Raw genomic sequence first — 23,885 nt, forward strand, 5'->3', positions numbered from 1 at the left:
TTAATGTCCACCAGCTCCTCAGGCACCCAGTCCCCATGCCTCTGAGTACAGCCCACATGTAACTTCTAGTCATGTCCCCTGGGGCTCCTTCCCCAGACAACTGCCTGGAAGCCTTTTATTCTACACATCTGGAAGCTGCAATCTTTGCTACCTGAATTTTGTACTGTTTTACAAAATAGGCATAATAAAAACAATTAAATGTCTACTTTGGCCTCTGTGTACTTTCATTTGGTGCAATCTGAGAGTCCAAGGAGGGGACAGCATGACAACTGAGACTTCCAATTCAGCAGTGATTGTAATAATGGTCAATTCCACATTTCTAATTCTTACCCTGAGATATTCCTTATGACGTCTTCTTTGGGACACCAGCCCCAGGGGCCACAGCCAGTGAAGGTGCCCAGGTTATTTCTCCTTCAAAGATCAGCAGATTCAGATCATTTGGTTTAAGACGTTCTGTGGTGACAGTATAACATGTCGCATGACTGGTGGGTGTGCTCAGTGTGTCACGGGCACGATGTTTCCTGATCTCACAAGAACACCGTAAGAGCCCCACTAACACTGGAAAGGTAGGGTGGCGGAGGCGTTAAGTGCTTGGACTCTGAACGCCAAGTGCCTGGACTGAAATCTTGGGTCTATAGCTATTTGAACTCTGTGCCATAATTTTCTCATCCATAATAAGGAGATACAGTGTGTCCTGTTTCCTGGAGTTGTGCGGATGAGAGGAGTTAATTTTGGGGGCACATGTGAGTCCTCAGCAGCATTAGCATCTACTGTTGGCAGCTCTACTTTAGAAATAATAGCTGACACTCCCACGCACATGCATGTGTGTGCATACACACACACACCCACACACAAAAGGTATGCACTAAAATTTATGTGCAATACCATACAACCATTTACAAAGGTCCCAAATTAACTCAACTGCCCAGTAAGAAACTAAAACAAACTAAATGATGTTGTATGATGAAGTAGTATGCATCTACAAAAAATGTAGATTGTCAAAGAAATGATAAATTAATCAGAAAATGTTGTTGAAGAACTATGCATGTCAGGACCCTAAAATTCTTAAGAGTACACCTTCACGTGGTTCCAAAATGAAAACACTCTAAAAACAGAATTGGATAATCTTCCTTCAACCACTGTCTCTACCTCCCCACCCACTTACAGGTCACACTTTTGTTTCTTGTGCATCCTTCCAGTTTTAATGTACGCAATATGAATGTACATATAAAAAATAAATGCACAAATCGGATTTTCTTCCTTCTAACACAAATGTAGTATACAACATACATTATTCTGCACTTCTCATTTATACATCCTTAAGTTTTTTTATGTCAGTATACAGGGTGGCTGCAAAGTATTTCACTGGTGACTCTATACTTTATAAGATCAGTTTCTTGTGATAGACCAGTGGATCATTTCCAATCTTTTACTATTATAAAATACGCTGAAATTATAATATTGCTTTATGTCACTATGGACATGTGGACTGGTCACTTTGACAGGTACCACCAGCTTACCCAATAGAGAGAGTACCACTGTGCGTTTCTACCACTTTGTAGGTGAGTATCAGGACACTGCTGTCAAACATCAGGATTGTGCTAATCTGACACGTGAAAAACAGTATTCCACCAAGGTGAGTTTGTTTTTCTCTGATGAGGATAACCATCTTTTCATATATTGAGTCTGTTTATATATTTTTTTGTGTGCAATATTTGTTCAGTCCTTTGAACATGGTTTCTATTGAGTAATAATATGTGTATCTTTTCAAACATGGGTGTAAAACAAAATGTTCAATGCATGGTCAGTAGGTGAACAAGAAAGTGATTGTTTATTTTTCTTTTCTAATGAATCCTTTTGAAGTAGAAGTTTTTATATATTAGAATAAAACAATGTCTCATTTAAAATTGGGAAGGATTTTTTGTTTACTTACAATCAGCTTCAGTTTCTGTGAAACAGGTTCTGTTGGAAACCAAGTAGAGGTTCCCTGGTGGAAACAACATAAGACCCACCAGATACAAGAAAGTGGAAATTTAATTTCGGTCTACTCCTTGATTCTCAAGAATGTGATCAGACCTCTTAGGACAAATGTCTGAGCCTCTACTGAGAGATCTGGACCTGTTACTGCACGTGGAAAGCACAGAGGCACAGAGGAGAACTAGCAAAAGACCTAAAGCTGTGTGGGCTGATGTCACGGCGGGGGCTCCTAGGCAGTGTCTCCCGTGGCTTCCAACTCCTTAGCACCTTCCTTCCCCAACTGGATCTGGGCTGCCTGGACTGGGAGGTAAAGAGAGGGGGAAGGTGGTGGTGCAGGAGACAGTGTGGGGGGCAGGAGGGCGCTGGTGTGGTGATGGTGCTTTATTTTCTCAGGCTTGTTTTGTCAACGTGCTCTGTCAAATGTGGTTGATTTGTGGAAAATGCTTGAAGTCAAACCGGCCCCTGCTGGTTGGGGCTGTGCAAGCGGTGGCTCGGGTGTTGGAAGATGAAATGACAGTTAAACCACAGCTGACTTTGCTCACTTCCAAAAGGCCACAGCTAATGGAAAGAACATATCCATCTGCACATGCTCATGCTGCCAAACATACTGTGAGGCTGTGGGTGAGGGGTCCCCCTATTTTATACCAAGTTCATTCCAGCACCTGCTACATGAGTTGGGATCGTATGACCAGGACTGTTGAGATGCTGCTCCCTCAGTCCACTCCGATGACACTGCTCTGAAGGAAACAGCACGCAGACTTCTAAGTAAACAATAATGAACTCATCCTTATTCTGTAGAAATGTGGATGGTAACTAGACTTATGATGGTGATCACATTGCAGTAGTGATTTGTAAGGTATACAAATACCGAATTCTAATTCTAGCACTAGGTGATCCCTGACATTCCACCAGGATCTGCATTTTTGCATGGCAGGTGATTTACTGAGGCTCCTATTTTCAGTCTCATTTTGTCAGTGTGGACAGGGTGACACGAGATTCACGCCCATGAAGCTACCAGCACAGGTAGACTAGAGACATCACAACAGCAGGTGCTTCTTCCCTCACAAGAACACAGATATAGGAGGCCCTGAGTTCACCTGTGTAACTGAATGTCATAGACTGAGTCATTTCAGTCCCTTCAGTAGAGTCAGACTGAGCAAGGCTCCACAGAAGACATACACATCAGGTAAGTGTGCTGAGGGTCCAGCAGAGCTGATCTGACCTGCACAAATGGCTACTTTCCTGCCAAACCAGCACCAGTCAGTACTCATAACTGAGTTTTTCTTGAAGGACACAATTAATAAGGAAAGAAAACTAAGAGACACACTGTCTTCGCATGAAGCCTTGAGGGAAATATTCATGTTGGAAAGAAAGAGTTCACAATATAATTTAGTTTATTTTAATTCAAATTAGCCACACAAAGAGAAATGATGGCAATGAGTTCAGACTGTAGATTCAAAATAAAGAGTCTCACACTATTTCAGAACCATACTTCTCAGAGAAAGATGCTATTTCATAATGAAAATAATACAAAAATGGTTATGCTGTATATGTACTCACATTCCCTCCTGGGCCCCTTTGGTAATTCCAATACTTCAAGCCAAATACATAATGCAAAACAAGAAAAATAAAATGAACCATTTTGATATGTTGGTATTTATTACTTTTTAAAATTGTACAAAGAGCGCATAAGCGTGAGTTAAAAAACACAAGGGAAATGTTGGATGTTACAAAAGAAATACAAAAGAAATCTGAGACATGAAACAAAAAATTCCAACTGCGAATCAAATAAAAAGATATTTTGCTTACTAAAAAAGTGTTATTCCAATATATTCATAAGTCTTTTGATCAGGAATACAGCACAAGACTTTGCTCCAACTATTCATGAACAGATCAGACTCAGTCTCACTAACACAGGATGGATCATCACATTATCTTACCAGCCACAGGCAGGTCCTAAATGTACGTGATCTGGTACAATGTCTATGAGGTATTACAATAAATAAATTCTTTATTAGCCATTCATTAAAGTCAGCAGTGGATGTCACCTTCAACTTTCAATAGGAAGACCCAGCTCTGGTCCTTTTTCTTCCCTCCAGTGACTTTCAATGACGGATTTTCACACTTAGAAAAAGAGAGAATATAAAAAAATTTGAGCTACAGTGTTAAAAAGTAAAGTGCTACGCTTTGCCTTATATTTTTATGAGAAAGTTTGTGTGCTGAAGATGGGCTGTTACAGACACAAAAGGACCTGGGTGAGGCCACACAAGAATTTATTTTAAGGCATTTTAGAGCTTTACTATTCAGAGGCCTCCATCTTTGCTGCGTCTCAACCACCGATGCAGAAAGCAGGTCTGGAGTGTGTTGGGGCCTTGGGGGTGAAGAAACAGGGCCCACTCACCAGTCCAGGCTACTCTGTGGCCTGTCCCCACCTCTCCCAGCTGCTCGGCAGCTCCGAGCCGGCCACCACTTTCCTTCTGTCCTCACATAATTAGGCAGAGCTGCTGCTACTACAATTCACTTTGTGTTTATTTGCTGGCATTTCTGAGGCTAAAGTGTTTTCCTTTGATGATCTGAAGTGACTGAACAACAGGCCCCACCTGGAGGCCCATGACCTCCTGCTCTGATTGGACCACACGGTTCTTCACAGAAGCTCCACAGCACTTGGGGGATATCTGGGTGCAGGGCCAGGGCGGACCCTGGTACCAGACTGGGGGGGCCTGAGTCCCAGCTCTGCCCCTTGCTAGCTGTGCCACCTGGGATGGTCACTTACCATTCTAGTCCCACGTGCTCAGGTGTAGACAGAGACACTTGGTACCCACATCCCTTGGGACCGCTACCCTCACACAGATAGGGTTTGTAACTGAACAACATCTGACATGGAGACATTCTGGCTAAGTAAACAATAATGAACTCATCCTTATTCTGTAGAAATGTGGATGGTAACTAGACTTATGATGGTGATCACATTGCAGTAGTGATTTGTAGGGTATACAAATACCGAATTCTAATGTTGTACACCTGAAACTTACCTAATGTTATATGCCAGTTTTACCTCAAGGGAAAAAAAAAGAAATTTGAGCTCTGAGTTATTTTTCATACTTTACAAATACACATCTATGCAAAAGAATGTTAAATTTTACATGAATAAAATATAACTATAAATTCATGTGACTAGGATAAATCTGGCTATATATTTGTATTTATATTATTAAATTTGACCTTGAATCGACTCAAAGAAATGATCCATATTTAACTAGTTTCTTGTTACACTTTCACTTTCAAACACTTACTTTAACCAAAGTAGTACTCATAGTTCCAAAAGTGGTTTTTCACTGTCCTGCTTTTCTTCAGCTTCTTCTTCAGATCCTACAAGGTAGGGAAAAGGAAAGAGAAAAAAAAAAGGTGAACCTTATATTTTTCGTACATTTGAGCCTACCATTTCATTCTGGAATTATTTGTTTAGGAAATACGTCTGATGAAATGATACTTGTTTTCCATTAAGTAGATTTTGCTAAAAATCAGGAAAAAAAAACTAGATGTCTGAGACTAGAAGTTTAAAAATTATTTCCATAAATATCTTGTATCCACTTATATATACATAGCTCATTACAGCATGAAAAATGCGCATTTTATAAAGTAAAAGCAAATATGTAATGAAAAGAACGATATCCCATAGGATAATTACAAAAATAAAAACTTAAGTACAGATGTGCCAATCAGAAAGCCTACAAGAAAATAACCAGATGACTTGAATCATTTCTGAATATTCCAAAATATGTACAACAAACTGACTTTATAATTTTTAAATTATAATTTTAAAAAAAGGGTATAAATAATACTAGCAGTATGACAATTACGTGGAATTACAAACACAAAACGAGCAGGAGACGAACTGCTGTCAACACTGACGTGGCACAGAGTTTGAAGGACAGGTTCTGTGATTGCTGTTCTGTGCATTTTTATAAAAGGTAAGTGTTACTCTCGCAATCAGGGAAGGGACATAAAACAAGATCCATGGGAAGACAAGGCAGCAGGTGAGGGATAGAGCCTTCTCACACACAAAGGAAGCAGCCTGCCTCAGGAGGAGCCGGCTGAAAGCCAGAGCTGCTTCCCACTGGTCAGATAATACACCTCAAACAGCACATTTTTTCTTCTGAGAATGTCTGCCTGCATTATAGCAGGAGAATGAATAGCAGAGAAACTTAAGAAAAGATCATGCCCCACATCTTAACCTCATAAATGTCACACGGCTCAGGTTAAGCTTGTGGCAACATAAATAGTGGTCAGAAGGCTTCACTTCCCATCCTCTTAAATTGCCGTAAATCATAGTCACACTGGGGCAGATTAATGCGTTCTCACTTGGAAATGAGTCTGAGGAAGATCGTCATACCAAGTCTTCCTGTTTCTGGACTTATTTCCACCTGTCAGACTAATGGCATTTGAGCCACAACAAGCTGACATGTCTTGGAATTATTTGGGACTCCTAAATAAAGCCAAACTTTTAATTAAAACGTAGTAATATGTATGTTTTACATAATTTAAAAATAAATGCTAGCAAGGCCTTCTGGTTATGGTCAAGTGAACTTAACAAATCTCCTTGAAAAGCAACTATAAAACTGGACTAGATAAATAAAACTAACCTTTTAGCAGTTGGGAATTGTCCAAAGACATACAACAATCTAGAAGTGTTTATGCTTGAAAAGCTGCAGATAGGAAAAAACAGTAGTGCTCTTGCCGAGAGCTGGTTCCATTCCTTTCCCACCTCCCAGTACTCAGCTCAATACGCATGAAGGTTCTTCCAAGATAGGACAGGCCATGAGGACTGGCAGCAGAGTTACACAGTGTGAGGAGCTGAGTTAATTGGGGGTGGGGAGTGACGTGAAGGCGAGCTGACAAGCTGTGTGGTGTGCAAGCAGGAAGGCCAGGGGCTCTGCTGGTCTGCGGTTGGGGTCGTGGCTGCAGCAAGCATGTGCTGGGCTGAAGCTGTGTGCATGCTTAGCAGACACCCAAAAGAGCCTCCTGGTCAATCCTGAGGCTTTGGACATATGCAGAGATGTGAAAAGACTCAGCAAAGAGACAAGCAGAGGAAAACTTGAAATTCCCTAAAATCTGAATATGCTACTCAATATATACACATAACTATCTGTCAGAGGATGGAGGTCTTTTTTTAAATTTCCAGTATAACTAATGTATACTGTTGTATTAGTTTCAGGGGTACAATATAGTGATTCACCAATTCCAAACATTACTCAGTGCTCATCCCAATAAATGTACTCTTAATCCCCTTTACCTATTTCGCCCATCTGCCCACCTACCTCCCCCTCTGGTAACAATTTTGTTCTCTATATTTGAGTCTGCTTTTTTCTTTGTCTTTTTTTCCTTTCTTAAATTCCATATGGTATTTGTCCTTCTCTGATTTATTTCACATAACAGAGGATGGAAGTCTTATCAAGGTGCTTAAGCACAATCTCCATCCAATCACTGGCTACCACAAAACTATGTAGACACAGAGGTGGTCCCTGGGGAGCTAGGCTTAAAATTAAAAAAACAAAACAAATCAAAAAAAACCTTGAGTAGAACCATCAAGAGCCACATACTACAAGGGACATAATTTCACAGATTTAGCCTAAGCAATTTTTTAAGCAAAAAAATAACAATAAAAGCAACCTTTTGGGAAAAAAAAATCAGACTCTAGAGTTGCTACCATTTTTATCAACAAAATATTTTTCAATTAAAAAAAAAGGCAAGGAATCAAAAAGTGTGACTATTCTCAGGCACAGGGGAAACCCTGACAACTCAATAGAAACTGTCTCTGAGTGTGTCCAGGTTTTTTATTTAGCAGACAAAGACTTCAAAGCAGCTATTATAAATATGTTCAAGAAAGCACAGAAAGCCATGTTTAAAGAAGTAAAGTCTGACAACAATAAATGAACAAACAGATATTCTAAAGGATGCGATAAATTATAAAAAAGAAAAGATACTTAAAAGTAAAATGTGGAATAGAAAAATATAATAAGTGGAATATTCTCTAGAGGAGTTTAAGAGAATATTCAAATTGGCAGAAGAAATAATCTGTGAACCTGAAAATAGCGCTGTATGTTATCCAAGCTGAGTAACAGAGAAAAAAACTGAAGAAAAATTGAACAGAGCTCAGAGACCAATGAGATAGCATTAATGGAATGGGACTCCCAGATAGAGCAGAAAGAAAAAAAAAAGAACAGGAAAAATGTTTGAAGAAACAATGGCCCAAACTCCCTTACGGTTAAGAGTTTGGGCCAATTTTGCTGAGAAATATTAATCTACACATCTAATAAAGTAAAGAAATACTGACTGGGCTATATACAAATAGGTTCACCTAATAGGCAACCTGCTGAAAGCCAAGAGTGCATGAAAATAAAAACATAACACACCAAACCTCATAAGAGGTTGCCAAAGCAATGCCTAGAAGAAAATTTATAGCTTTAAAAATGCCTACATCAGAAAAGAAAAATGTAAAATCAAACATGGAAAAGAAGAGCAAGCTAAACCCACCCAAACAGAATAAAGGAAATAAAAACTGGAATAGAAATAACTGAAGCAGAATACAGAAAAACAAGAGAGAAATACCAATGTAAACAAGCCAGTTTTTTGAAAATATCAACAAGTTTGATAAACCTCAACCTAGAGTTACAAAGAGGAAACGAGAGAAGACACAAATTACCAAAACTAGAGAAAAAGAACATCACTACCAATTCTGCAGAAGTTAAAAATGATCATAAGGGAATATTATGAATAATTTATGTCAACAAATAAGTAATTCAGAAGAAATGATGAATTCCTAGAAAGACACAAATTATCAATAGACTCAAGAAATAAAAAATCTGAATACATCTATATACAATAGGTAAAGAAACTGAGTTAGTAATTAGAAGTCTTTCCACAAGATAATTCTTGTTCCTGATGGTTTCATTGATGAATTTATCAAAATTTAAAGGAAAAATAATATTAATCATTCATAAGAAGAATTCATTCAGAAAATAGTGTGTTTGGAAAGACTTTCTAATGTATTCTATGAGGTCAGCATTACTGATATTAAAGCCAAGGACATAATAAGAGAACTACAGACCAGTAAGTAAAATATCATGAGCATATATTTCATATGTACATATACGTACAAACATTTTCAGGAAAATATTAGCAAGTCAAATCCAGAAAAATAATACTGGATTATACAACATGACCAAGTGGGATTTATCCTATATAAACAGTTGATGTGATATATTAATATTACTTAATGTACATCATCATATCAATTGAATATAGGATAAAAACCATACTATCATCTCAATAGATGCATAAAAAGCATGTAAAAAATTTAATGCCTATTCATGATAAAAACTCTCACACTAAGAATAAAAGCAAACTTCTTCAACCTGATAAAGGGCATCTGTGAAAACCCACAGCTAATATCATACTTAATGTTGAAAGACTGACTGCATCCCCCGAAAGACCAGGAACAAGACAAGGATGTGTGCTCTTGACATTTCTATTTAACATGGTATTATGGTTCTAGACAGTGCAACTAGAAAAATAAATAAATACATTTAACAGAGTGAAAATTAAAAGTAAAAAAGTCTTTAACTGAAGATGACATGATCCTATATGCAGATAATGCCATGGAATCTACATACACACAAAACCAAAACTAGAACTCATGAACAAGCTTAGCATTGTCACAAGGTACACATTCCATACACAAAATATCAGTGGAATTTTTATATACTAGCATGGAAAATATGAAAATGAAATTAAGGAAACAATTCCATTACTATAGAACTAAAAAGGATAAAACGCTTAGGAATTAATTCAACAAAAGAAGAGCAAAACTTGTATGCTGAAAATTACAAAACAATGCAGAGGAAAATTAAAGAGTATCTAAATAAATGCAGAGAGGGTCCATGTTCATGGATTAGAAGATTCAATATTGTCGTGATGGCAATTCTTCCCAAATTCATCTATAAACCCAATGTAGTAGGCTTTACTCACAAAAATTAACAAGCTCATCCCAAAATGGACATGAAAACCCAAAAGACCTAGAATAGACAAAACAACATTGAAAAAGAACAAAGTTGGAGAACTGATGTGGTCACCCTGCAGAAGCAGGACTTTTATCTGATAAAGGACTTTTATCTAGAACGTCTAAGGAACTTTTAAAATTCAATAAGAAGACAAACAACATAACTTAAAAAAAGGTGGTAAAATAGACATCTCTCCAAAGAAGATAAATGAATAATTAATAAGCTCATGAAAAGGTTCTCAAGGTCACCAGTCCTTAGGCACAAGTGAAAACCACAAGGAGACAGCACTTCATACCTGCCAGAATAACTATAATCAAAAAGCCTCTGCCAAGTGTGGGTGAGTACATGGAGAAACAAATCCTTACACACTGCTGGAAGGAATGTGAAATGGTACAGCAACTTTGGAGAACACTTTGGCAATCACTTGAAAAGTTAAACAGAAACTTGCCATAATACCCAGCGAGTCCTCTCCTAGGAATCTAAGAAAAATAAAACAAATGTCCCCACAAAGACATGCACATAAAAGTTCATAGCAGGATTAGTCATAATAGCAAAAACTGCCAACAATTCCAATGTCTAGCCACTGATAAATAAAGAAAACACTGTATGCCCATAAAACGGAATAGTATTGAGTCACATAAGGAACAAACGACTTACACATGCCACAACATGAATGGCTGTCAAGAACATCATACTAAGTAAAAGAAGCCACATGCAAAAATTACATATTCTGTGATATTTGTATTAATTGTCCAAAAAGGGCATATTTTCAAGACAGAAAGTAGATCAGTGGTTTATCTAGGACTGGAAATAGGAGCGAGTATTAGATACAAAATATTTTTGGATGATAAAAGTGCTCTAAAATTATACTGTGATGTTGGCTTTAAAGTATAAAAATCATGCAATTGCCTATTTACAATGGGTCAATTTTATGGTATGCAAATTATAACTCATTAAAGTTATTCTTTTTTTTTTTTTAATCAAGGTTAGATAGTATCCTCAGTGGTGATGTTTTAATACACTTCAAAATTTTTAATAAAAAGTAGAAAAACTGTGTTTCAAATCTATTGATTACACATCAGGTGACCATAGAATTGATCATCTAAACAAGAACATTTCCTATAGATCAAAGGAGTTCTAATAATAATTACATGGAACCCCAGGAGTTAGCCAAGACTGTCCAGGGCAAACCAGCATGTATGGCTGGTTGCTATTAGAAAGTGTAAAATTAGAATTACAGTGTCTTTCTCTAGATTTGCTTAGCACAGATTATATGATGCAATTGAACTATTCTTCAAATTAAGTCTTTCGATGATTTACAAGGTAACTAACTTTTCCTCAGCATCACGACTGGTTCACTTCAGCTGTCTGACCACACATAACACCTTCAGCCCAATCGTCTGACAGAGGACTGTGCTTCCTCGTTCCTTCATTGAATACACGGGGAAGCAGGACACGGTTAGGCCAACATGCAAACCTGCAAACACACCACCTTTATATCCTTTCAAAGTATATCTAACAAAAGGTACTAATATTCCAAGTCTCTAAGATACTAAATTTCAAGCCTATCCTTTACAAGAAAAAGTGCTAAGATTTTAATTTTTGGTGCCTCTGATGTCTTTCTTTCTCTCTCTTCTCACCCATTCCTTCCACATCTCTACATCTACTCTGTGCCGGCCATGCACTAGGTGTTGGAGAAAGAAAGTCAGGAGAAGGCAAGCAGCCCCCAGACGCCCTCTCCTCCACCAGGGGCCCATCAGCGCTGGATCCATCCCAGGGCAGCAGGAGCACAGACTCTGCCACTGCCCGAATGAGCCAGCTGTGCTTTAGAGTCGAATCTTATGTTCTAGGCACATTGATTCCATTAATAGTTTTTAATTTTAATTCTTTCCTAACTTGAATGTTCAGTGAAAATATAATACAATAAAGTACGTCACTTTGAACACTTCTTCTCTGCCTGCAACTTACCTGCATTTTGCCTTGAACAAAGCAGTACCAGCACGACACCCTGCCAATGCTCTAGTTCTAGTTCAGCTCAGGATCCAATGAAATGGTAATGCTCTCAAACACCACTAGGTGGCGGTAAAAGTCAGAGGCAGGAAGCCAATGGATTCAGAACTGCAGCTTGATGAAGAATGTCTAAGTGGTATTCTTCCTGTATTATTATCCTGCTGCTCTGAACTTCTAAGTAAGTAAATACATTACTACTGAGAACCTTTATTACTTAGAAAAATAAAATCTATATAAAAGCATGAACAACAATGTGAACTTCTTTTATTCAAAAGAATGAGTCCTATGACAAAAAAAACTCAGTAATTCTCATAATGAGGTATGCAAAAGTTTAATACTTATTTGAGCTACTGTTGGCTGAGAAAGAGATCTTCTGCTAGCTCATATCTGTATTTTATCTAATTCTGTGCTTTCGTGTTTTACCCTGCTTTTAGATCCAACCCAAGTAGTTCAGAGTATCAAGTTACTTGGAGTTCCCGATTCGCTGTCCCCTTGCTGTGCCTCTGATCACTCACATGAGTCTTTCTGCCTGGAATCTGCTCTACTATCGTGTGTGTGTGTGTGTGTGTGTGTGTGTGTGTGTGTGTGTGTGTGTGTGTGTGTGTTTTTCATTACTTACTGAGCTCAATGCTGGGAATAAAATAATGCAGTCTCCAACTCAGTCTGCAACCCCAGTGGTAGAAACAGGCCAGGTCAGGGCTGAGGGCAGTGCAGCCAGCACAGATGACAGGGTTGGGGGAAGAGTCCCTGAGGAAATGCAGAGAACACCCTCCCGGCAGCCAGGGGGTGGGGGTGGGGTGGGAGAAGCCTTCCCTCCTGTGAGTGGAGAGTAGGACTGCAGAGCAACAGTGGAAAGGATAAGAAAGCACGCTGAGCAATGGCTTGAGGGTTTGGGCATGCAATGTTTTCAGCAAAGCTAAGAAGGGAACATAGGGAGACAGTACTGGGAGGTTGGACAACTGGTGAGGTCAAACTGGTGCTTGCTGCCAGGCTAAGGACCATGACTTCCTTAATCCCTTCCGCCAGTGAAGGCTTTTGGGCAGAAGATGTGATCAATGCTGCATTTCCATTAATACTGAAAGTCCACATATAGATTAACTGTGAGTGTGGACTCTAACACTGAGCCGGGGTTCAAACTCTAGCTCCACCTCTTACTATGACCTTGCACAAATTATTCCCTTTTCTGTGCTTCAATCTGCTCATCTCTGAAACAGGAATAATGAGACTTTCGCCTCCTAGAGTGGATTCAGGAACCCCTGGAGCAATGCAAGTGCTCTGTCACATGGCTCTCTGGTGGGGCTGGGAGAGGCTGAGGCAGGGACACAGGAGGCTGGTGCAGGAACCGCAGCAGGAAAGGCTGAGTGGAAGGTGGAGGAGACAGGAGGTGGTACAATGCATGAGACCCAGGAGGCAAGAATACAGAGGATGGAAATGGCAGGGGGAGCAATGGGATGGGAGCCCTGAGAAAGAGCGGGTCCACAGGGAGGCTCTGGTCTCTGTCGTGGGCAACCGGGTGGACCAAGATCCCTTCTCACAGAGGGGGGTCCTGGAGGACGGTCAGGTGAAGGGGTTGCAGGGAATAAGAGAGCATCAAGACCCTTCCCCTGCTCCGCCTGTCTTCTGAGATGCAGATCGCATGTCATAGGATCTGTGACCCTCGGGTACATTTATCTTACACTCTGGGTCTCACCACGGGTCCCACAGCAAGACCACGTCTCAGTTACTGTCGTATCCTCAGTGTCTGCTGTGTTTAATGTCTGCTCAGTGTTTTGAGAGCAGAGGGAGTGAAGGAGCGGGAGGGAGGGCCGAGCTATTGAGTGATGGATGAAAACACAAATGATAATCACATTTTTTTACCTGCTTCAGATTCAGGTGGAGAATAAAACTGACCATCTGAAAGACCACCAGGTATAAGTGCCGCCCTCTCTGAAGCATCCTGAACTATCAGGAGTCCTGGAAGAGAAGAAATGCAGATGCTGAGGCTGATGTCACAATTCTGGTAGCTTCTTGGCAAGGTTAGCCACAATAAGATGCTGTTAACATTACACTGAAAAGAAGTCTTAGCACAAAGCTAAGCTCCGTTCCAATCAGCACTTCCAGGTCTTCCTTCTAGCTCGGTCCCTAGCCGCTCTCAGTAGCCTAGCCTGGGGGACACTTACTATTTTCCTCTTCTGCCTCTTGAGGTAAGACTTTGAAATCCAGGAACCACGTCTCAATCCAGGCAAGGAGGAATGAAATGATGGGGAGCACGTAGCCGAAAGCCCCTTGGGAGAAAAGCTGGAAGGACAGACGTGACCAGGAGAGGGAAATGCGGTTACCAGGAGCTCACACTGGAAAATGAGACTTCACCATTATAGATGGTAACTGTAAGAAAGCGTGGGAGGCTGTACCTTTGAGAGGATCACTTTTGCGAGTAAAAAGGCACTGGTCACTGCTGTCGTCAGCTGAAAGACACATAATCCAGCACCATTCGAATTAGACATTTTACGTGGGGAAGACACCTGCCCCCAAACACACCTGATTGAGCCAGAAGCTCCTAATGCCTGGAAAAGCTCAGCCAGGCCCGGCTCCTGCCCACATCACTCTGTCTCCAGCCCCTGAACGCGCACTGGGCCAACGTGGGCTTCTCCGTGGTGCCCGATCCCTCCCTGGCTACTGGTGCTCTCCCTCCTCCCAGTATCTAGCAGGCTAGTGTGCTGGGAACCTAAGTTTTGTCCCCCAATAGGTGCAACATGCAAAGGCACTCTCCCCACAGAAGGGACCCCTGAAATGCAGAGGCGGGGCTCCCCCTAGTGGTTGGGAGCCCAGAGATCATCCCACAGGACCTTGTCCCTCATCCCCCAACTAGGGTTCCTAGCGACATGACACCTGCCCAGAGTGATGCCAACAGGAGCCTGACTGACAGAATGGGGTCAGGGGACATCAGGTGTGAAGCTCTGTAAGTATTAACACAGCTGCAGAGCCAGCATTGGTTAGCAAATCACCACACACACACACACACACACACACACACACACACACACACCCTGCAGCCAGTGAGCTTCCTGGAAGAGGAGGCATTTTACATTCTGACACTAACTAACTTTATAGGGTGACACTTAGTACCTTTTTAGGTACTAGGTTAGTCCTCCTTCCAGCTAGCTGATGCCCCTCTGCAAATGTTTTTAAAAAGAAAAATCAAAAATAATCAAATGGATGTGCTAATCATGATCCATCACTTCATAATTTGGTTAAGATATTGAAGATACTTGTGGCGCCTGGGTGGCTCAGTCGGTTAAGCGTCTGCCTTCGGCTCAGGTCATGATCCCAGGGTCTTGGGATCGAGTCCCTCATGGGGCTCCCTGCTCAGTGGGGAGTCTGCTTCTCCCTCTCCCTCTGCCTGCAGCTCCTCCTGCTTATGCTCTCTCTCTCCCTGACAAATAAGTAAAATCTTTAAAAAAAATTTTTAAAATTTAAAAAATAGATATTGAAGATACTTTCTAAAAACTCACTGAAAGTCACTCACTCCTCTGGAACAAATACTGAGACAGATGGTCTGACAAACACTAGTGTACATTAAGGAGACTCTTGAGTAGAATGTCTCAAATGGGACAGCTGTAGAAAACTGGGAATGGATAATCACAGCAATTTGTTACCAGCAAAAATGTATTCAGGAAAGGGAGTCAAGTCTGGCTAATACTGTCAGCCTACATCTGAGACACATTAGCATGTGGCTCAGCTGATGGTCTGATGTCAGTCCTATGATTCTGTGGATGCTCAGAAGAGAAGCCCCAGGCCGATGTGGCTCCCAGTGGACTGTGTCTTAGGAGAGAGTCTGTCCTCAGCTGGGCTAGCCATGCCGGCCCCCACACACACCCCGAGGCCTCACTCCAGAAGCAGGACTGCAGGTATTCCTGAGCAGTTCTCTCCAGCTGGGGGAGCTCAACATTCCCCCCATACACCTGGCTTATTAGAGCTCTCCGAAAGGCAAGTGTTCAGATATCTGCAGAAATGGCAAAAATAATTGAGGCAGAAAGGCTTATAATTCTTCTTTTAACCAGTAAATATTTACTGACGGTGAAAAGCATGTGCGAAAGCTCCGAGCCAGATGCAAAGAAACAGAGATGAGCAAAAACACCACCGCCCTCGGGGTGCCTGGGTGGCTCAGTTGGTTAAGCATCTGACTCTTGGTTTTAGCTCAGGTCATGATCTCAGGGTTGAGAGATCGAGCCCCGCATCCAGCTCGGAGCTCAGCAGGGAGTCTGCTTCAGGTTCTCTGTCTCTCCCCCTCCCCTTGCATGCTCTCTCTCTCTAAAGTAAATAAATCTTTAAAAACACCACTGCCTTCAAGAAGCCTGAAGGCAACAATAAAAAGGAGCATGGGCACTTTTCCCTTTAATATTGGAGGGAGGGGATAAAATAGCAAGAAAGGCAATTATCAAAATAAGCAGAGAGCGAGTCATGAAAAATTACCAAGCAGTTTCAACCAAAGGGGAAATTTTCCAAGTATCTTTGCGACACAGGTGCTGATCTCAACACTCATTTGCAAAGTGAGGTGGAGGGTGCGTTGGTGCTTGGCCAAGCATCACTGTTGGTGCTCTATGTTCCTCATCTGGCTCAGTATCCACTGAGACGCAGCTAGTTACTCATCACCACTGGAAAGCTGCCCCGGCGTGTTGAACCTACTGAAGGTGGAGGAAGGGGACTCAGGAGAAGCTAGCAGAGTTCAACCCAGATGAAAAGCGCATTCTCCCCCAGCCCGTCCCTGTCGTGAGCAGCACTGGAGGAGATGAACCACTCACACAAACCTACTCACCGCTATGGCCCACCAATGGCGCAGTCTGCACACAGCATATGCAAGTATTAACACTTTAAACCGAAAAACTGCCAAAAGCTGTATTAAAAAAAAAGACAAGGTAAGTTTTAAAAAACAGATACAAATATAAAATAATTGAGTTTTATGAAGAACTCACCAAAGCGTCTTTATTATTCTGACTTAACTGAAGACTGGCACTGGGCTGTAGACCTGTATTCAGATCCCTGCTTTAGAATCTGTGCAATGCTGCCCAAATAAGGGTTCAAATTCACGTCCCATTACCAACACAAGAATATATAATTACATGTTTTATTTTTCCTTTCTATTTGAGTGCACATATATTTGATACCCTTTTAAGACTGGAGAAAATGTTCTGAAAGTTGACTTTTCCACTCCTGGTACAAACGCTCACCTCTGGAAGATACCAGGTTCTTAGTAAAGTCCACCATAAAGCTCTGGGTTGCAGGGGTATTGGGACAGTTCTATCCGAGTAGCTACCACCCAGTTATTTAGGGTGGCTCTGGGACTTTTGTGAAACCCTTTATGTGTATTATTATCCCATGTAATCCCTTCCTCAACAATCCCATGCATCAACTGCTATCATCAATCCCATTACGCACATAAGGTGGATAGAAAAATTGCACAAAGTCACACAACTCCTTAGTGAGGAAGCCGGGACTTGAACCCCGGTGGCTGGACTCTACTGAACCACTATGTCACAGCTGTCCTTGTAATTCTCACCTAGTAAGAAATACACATAGGATAAGATTTTACCGATTTTCCTTGGAAGACATGCCTATTGTGGGTAGGGAGAAGTCAGGTGACTCCTGAGCAGTGCCTGAGGGCAGGGTTCTTTCTGCCAAAAGTTCCTCACTAATCAAAACTGCTGAAAGGCCGGAGGCTGACAGCTTTTTTGCGGCCACTGACCAGAGGACCACACTTAACGATTCTTTTATGTAAATGAAGGTCACAAGTTAGATTTTGTTTTTAATTTGCTGTTTTCATTAAAAATGTGTTTTCCAACAGTATGTGAACTGTTTAGCCTCTCTATTCATTCCAGCTCTATCCCTGAATTCTGGGTTTGGCAAAAGGGTAAGTCTTCGTCAGCCCTCTATCTCAAAGTCTTCCAGGTCCCGAGGTTTCCTGGAGGCTGTGTCCATTTCCCAGGCCAGACATGCCAGTCTTTCCAGTCTGAACTAATGGGCCCTGCCTATTTGGCCAGTACCACTGACCCCAAGCATAAAGGACAGACAACCCTCGGAGATCTGGCTGGTAGATTAGCCTGGTTTCCTGGCTGAGGCTATTTTAAGATAAATTCAGCAAGACAAAGAAGAGAAAAAAGAGAAATCAATCTTGCTATTATATGTCAATAGTTTTGAGAAGAAAAAAATGTCGAGATTTGGGATCTAACATGCTCTGCCCCCAACTTCAATGACCTGGGGTGGGTCAAGACACTGAACCAAAGAAACTCAATTTCCTTGTTTGGAAAAATGAGGGGATTAAATTATATTAGTGGTTTTCCAAATATTCTGTAGTAATCAAACACTTGTTCAACACAATCTTATTGGAAACATACTGTACAGATAAAAACAAAACTACTTGTGCTGAATGGGGCTTATGACAGGGAACCCTAACCTCTCTTTATTGGGAGTCCCACCTCCTTCCCCATACACACTTCTGCAGACCCCTTCGGAAATAAAACAGCAACAAAAAGCCTTTCTAGTGTAGTTCGAAAACCACTAAAAATATAATTACTCAATCATTAAAATTCTCAACCAAAAATAATGGTGATGGTAATGACTGCAGATGGTTCTCTGAGCGTCTAGAATATATTGCTCATTGGGCTAAATGGTTTCCATGCATTACTCCATCTACTTTTCAGAACTAGGATGATCTCATTTTACATACGAAAAAACTGAAGTTTAGACCCACTATATTAAAAGAAACAGTGACAGTGTTGTGAATCAAACCCAGGTTTTTCTGACTTTAAGGGTCCTGCTCTTAAACCACTCTGCATAAAGCTTCTAAAGGTAGTGAAGAAAGTAGGTAAACTGAATTTAGAGGAATTCACTGTGAATACTGCCTACACTGCATTTAACACAATGTTAGGATCTGATTTACTTACACCATCAACTATAAAGAGATACCAGGGAGATGTATCAAGGCCAGTGAGAGTCACAGTGCGTCCTAGAAAGATTTAAGCATTCCTTTGAATGAACTGAAGGCCTCATCAACAGAGAATTGCATCTGTGCAATTCTGCAACTGGCTGATGTTGCCCAGGATTACCAAAAGATCACTTTCCTCAAAAACTCCAATTATAGAAAAATGAAAACACAGTATTTAAAAGTACTCTTGGAAATCTATCTCAAGGCAGAAAAGGAATGGCATTTTCATAGTGTTATTATATAAAAAGGGGAATTTTCCTGTTAGTGATTAGGGTATGTTGCTGGCTTCTATGAAAAGAATAAAGGCTCCCCTCCAAGAAAAGCAGAATGGCTCCTGCTGCTGCCCTTCCTTATCTCTCACTAATCATGTCCTTCCTTCCTGTGACTGGACAGTTCCTTACAAAGAGAGTGAGAGCATACGGACTGGGCCAGAAACTGAGAAAAGGAGGCCAGTGTTCGAGAGAGGGAAAGACAATGGCATAGAACGTGCGATCTATTCGGAGGAAATTTACCTGCTGGTTACAGATTCATCATATCTGAAATGAAATGTAAAACAGGAAATACTTACGAATATATCAAAATAAGAGGAGTAGTAGTCATACTGCACCACCTCCTTCTCTAATGTGTTCTCAATGCCTCCATTCACCTGGGAAGGAGAGTGAGAAGTAAAAATGAGGAGAGAGTCACACGTGAGAACAATACAAGAAAACATACAAGTCAGGTTTTGTAAGCACTTTTCTGCCTACCTTCTCAGAAGCCTGGAATGTTGAAATAGGAGGAACAAAACACTCCTAACTCTAATAGAAAAATGCTGAAGAGCATTTCCCACTTCAACTCTGAATTCATTCATTTGACAAATACAAATGCATAATGAAAAACAATGCCTTGTTTGTAGTTCCTATTTTGGCAAACTAAACTGTTTAAAAAAACGATTCTCTTTCTCTTCTAAGATAAAGTCTTCAATCAAACCAATGTATAATTTTAAGGAAGACAATTCACATTCATCCAGCTCTGCCCTCACTCTCTGACCACCCTCCATGTTTCAGCTCCTGGAAGGCCAACAGCTCCTCTGATCCTAGCAAAGATCAACGACATGAGATACAAGTGTAGATATTCTATCTGGTTTTTCTTTTTTATTTGCTCCTGGCATTTGAAAATCCTGCACTCTCATCAACTTTCATGAAGATTTTTAATTTGATAGATAATGAAATGAGGGGCAGACCAGACCTATAATCTTATGTGCAGAAGTTACAGTAAGTGATGAAAATCAGACCTAAGACGACAAACTTTGTCCTCTCCCAATTCTCCTATCAAGATGACTTTTAAGTGAGCAAGTTCAGAACTCTATGTATTACACTTACAGAAAATATTTAAAAAGAAAAATCAAGTAATGGAATGTGTGTCCGACAGCTCACGCAGCAGCCAAGCAGACACTAGACCAGTCAGGGCCCGTGGATTAGGGAGCATGACGTGCAACAGTAAATTCACCTTTCCAATTTGGAGTACAGACATTGTTTGTCCTGGCAAACTGATGGAGATGATCTGAAAAAGGACAAAGTGAAGGGCGATGGACCCAAGACCTGGATAAAGCGGGAGAAAATTAATAAGGAACACCTTTGCAAGGCCTGCGAATTGGTCAAACTGGAATTAAAGTTTCCACAAGGAAAGGATCCTCTTGGCTTGGAAGCCTTTACAAGTATTTGTATTTGTTATTCAAATGAAAGTATGCCATAAAACACCACTGGGTACTTTAAAAATCCCTTAAGGAGGTTTAGATTTCTGTGTAATTTGTGCAGATTGCCTATTGACCTGCTTGAATATAGATCTTTACAAGCAAATAGAATAGAAAACTTGGGAGCAAAGAGAAATAATTATTAAAAGCCAACCAACTAATGTAGTCTTACCACTGTGGCTCTCCAGACCAAGGAAACTTAGCACTATCCAAAATATTAAAAGAATGATTATTCCAAATGACCTATAGGAAAGAGGGGTTCTCTACTGCACAGAGACTACCCTCCTGGCTGAGAGAACAGCAGTCAACATGCTGATACAGTTCTTCAATAAATAGCCAGTAGAAAAAGGCTTTCCATGGTATTTGCACACTTTAAAAGACCCTGATTTGCAGGGCAGGGGGGCCCTCAGTGGCTCAGTCAGTTAAGTAGCCGATTCTTGTTTTCGGCTCAGATCATGATCTCAGGGTTGTGAAGTCAAGCCCCACATCGGGCTCCACACCCAGCATGGAGTCTGCTTGGGATACTCTCTCCCTCTCACTCTGGCTCTCCCCTGGCTCGTGTGCTCTCTTTCTCTAATAAATAAATAAAATCTTTAAAAAAATAAAATAAGACCCTGGTCTTGTGTTGCCTAAATTTAAATAGAGAAATTTAAAATCTACATCTGTAGCTTCAACTTGTACTCTAAATTCCTATTTCAAAATCTTTGTCTCAAGATGTCCCCCACAGACTCATCTTTAGTTTCACATGGAACCTCCTCTCACCGTTCTGACAGAGCTGGTCCTGTTCTTCTACGTTCCATCATTAGAAACCTTAAGATTCATTTCTGGATACCAGGGATGATAAAATCAGCCTATCAATAAGTCTATCAGCATACTTATTTTTGAGTATGTCTCTCAGATCAGCTTTTTCCTTTCTACTCCCACCACCCTACACGGGATTCCTTTCATAGCTTCAGAGCCAATCTGTCCCTAATGATTTACAGAGATAGACTACAAAAGTAAAGGGATGGCGTGCAGTGAAAAACCCACGTCAGGACTGACAATCTAAAACAAACAGAACTAGAAATTGAACATTAAAAAAAATTTAAAAATAAAACCTTGCTAAAAAAAGTCAAGATGTGCTATCCTAAAGATCATATATTCTCGTATGATCTTTTTATTTTACAACTGGGGCAACCGACAGTCCGTGGAAAAGTGAGTCTTAAAACACATTTCTTAATTTGAAAAGACATATGCACCCCTGTGTTTACTGCAGCATTGTACAATAGCCAAGATATGGAAGCAACTCAAGTGTCCATCAGCAGATGAATGGATAAAGAAGATGTGGTGTACAAACACACACACACACACACACACACACACACACACACACACACACAATGGAGTATTAGCCATAAAAAAGAATGCGATCCTGCCATTTGCAACAATGTGGATGGACCTAGAGGGGATAATGCTAAGTGAAATAAGTCAGTCAGAGAAAGACAAATACTAAGTGATCTCACTCACATGTGGAATTTAAGAAACAAGACAAATGAACAAAGAAAAAAGAAACAAACAAAAAACAGACTCTTAAATACGGAGAACAAACTAATGGTTGCCAGAGGGGAGGTTGGGTGGGGTGATAGGTGAAACAGATAGAGGGGATTAAGAATTACAAACTTCCAGTTACAAAATATATGTCACAGAGATGAAAAGTACAGCCTAGGAAATATCGTCAGTGAGAGAGTAGTAAGGTTGCCTGGTGACAGACTACACTGACTGTGAGCACTGAGCAATGTACAGGAATGCTGACTCATTATGTTGTACACCTGAAACTAAGGCAACACTGTATATGTTCATCATACTTTAATAAAAAATTAAACAAAAATACATTTCTTAATTGCTAGGTCTGCTGATTTTTCATTTATAACATGTTGCACACAGATGAAAACTGATCCCCTCTGATGAACACCGCATCCTCTCTGATGCACAAAAATAGCGTGCAGTCCACTTCACTTCCACTTCAATGTCATTGAAGCAATAAGAAAGGAGGGAAGTAAGAGTGTGACCCATGAACCCCACCGCAGCTCCACCCCCATGACTTCCCTCACTTAAAAGCAGGGAGTGATATTAGTGGTACATCAATAAATGCTTTGATTTTCCACTGTCACTAAGCTGCTATGCTTTCCTGTTAAAAGATGTATTAGTTTGGGCGCCTGGGTGGCTCAGTTGGTTGAGCGACTGCCTTCAGCTCAGGTCACGATCCTGGAGTCCCAGGACTGAGTCCTGCATCGGACTCCCTGCTCAGCAGGGAGTCTGCTTCTCCCTCGGATCCTCCCCCCTCTCATGCCCTCTCTCTCATTCTCTCTCAAATAAATAAATAAAATATTAAAAAAAAAAAGATTGGTTTTGAAAACACAGTTTTTAGTTTTGAAAACATGTTACTCCTTTGAAATATATATTAATTTAAATATTGTCTTTAATGTATATATGCAGAACAAATAATAAAAAGAGATACTCTAAATTACTGTGTCCTATCACTGGCTTGTTTGGTTTTAAACAATTCTTGCCTGTGAGGAAAGCATTCTGGAAGAGTTACCTATTTGCTGGTAAGGAATATAAATAGAGCCAACCAAGGCTTTGGGGGGAAACAGACATATTGGGTTAAATAAAATATATTATTAAAATGTATTTCACCTGTTTATTTTTACCTTTATTAATGTAGTAACTAGGGAACTTAATCATCTACGAGGCTTGCATTATATTTCCATTGGACAGTACTGGCCTAGACAATTATTTGGCAATATAACCGCAAAGACCTGATAAGATGGGGATGAACCTCCAAATGGTTCTAGAACATTTTTTTCAATAAAATATGAAAAATCTCTTTGTGAAAAAGTAAAGAATAAATGTATGAAAAATCTTAAACATGGAGATTAGAAAAGTAGATGTAACGTCTAAAACATATTCCAGAGGCATGCTACATTTTCTGGAGCAAGAAAAGGGCCAGGAAATAAATACTTTTGCCTTTGTGGGCCAATACTCAACTCAATTACTCAGCACAAAAGCCAGCCATAAACAATAGGTAAACAGATGGGCAGGGCTGTGTTCCAATAAAGCTTTATAAAAACAGGCCAGCTGAATTTGGCCCCCAGGCTGTAGTTTG

At 40.6% G+C, this 23,885-nt stretch overlaps 2 protein-coding genes across 9 annotated transcripts in view; one reads left to right on the forward strand and one right to left on the reverse strand.

Annotated features, from left to right (window-relative positions):
- The window catches only part of LOC144379699 (uncharacterized), a 26,426-nt gene extending 26,221 nt beyond the window's left edge, over window positions 1–205 (forward strand). Inside the window, exon 4 of the mRNA XM_078059871.1 lies at window positions 1–205. This exon is cut by the window's left edge and continues 404 nt beyond it. The gene's annotated coding sequence lies outside the window, so the exon portion shown is untranslated.
- A 3,148-nt stretch (window positions 206–3,353) lies between these two features.
- The window catches only part of STARD3NL (STARD3 N-terminal like), a 50,015-nt gene continuing 29,483 nt past the window's right edge, over window positions 3,354–23,885 (reverse strand). For 7 of the 8 annotated variants that reach the window (XM_078059995.1, XM_078059992.1, XM_078059991.1 and 4 more), the window contains 7 exons: window positions 19,577–19,654; window positions 16,843–16,920; window positions 14,438–14,491; window positions 14,207–14,324; window positions 13,905–14,000; window positions 5,271–5,346; window positions 3,354–4,101 (listed from right to left, as the gene is read on the reverse strand). In XM_078059995.1, coding sequence (XP_077916121.1) covers window positions 5,288–5,346; window positions 13,905–14,000; window positions 14,207–14,324; window positions 14,438–14,491; window positions 16,843–16,920; window positions 19,577–19,654 — 483 coding nt within the window. In that variant the 3' untranslated portion in view covers window positions 3,354–4,101; window positions 5,271–5,287. Of the gene's footprint in view, window positions 4,102–5,009; window positions 5,033–5,270; window positions 5,347–13,904; window positions 14,001–14,206; window positions 14,325–14,437; window positions 14,492–16,842; window positions 16,921–19,576; window positions 19,655–23,885 lie in introns of all 8 variants that reach the window. The other variant, XM_078059990.1, reaches the window with a different exon arrangement.

Source organism: Halichoerus grypus, chromosome 12 (assembly GCF_964656455.1).
Source record: "Halichoerus grypus chromosome 12, mHalGry1.hap1.1, whole genome shotgun sequence".
NCBI lineage: Eukaryota > Metazoa > Chordata > Mammalia > Carnivora > Phocidae > Halichoerus > Halichoerus grypus.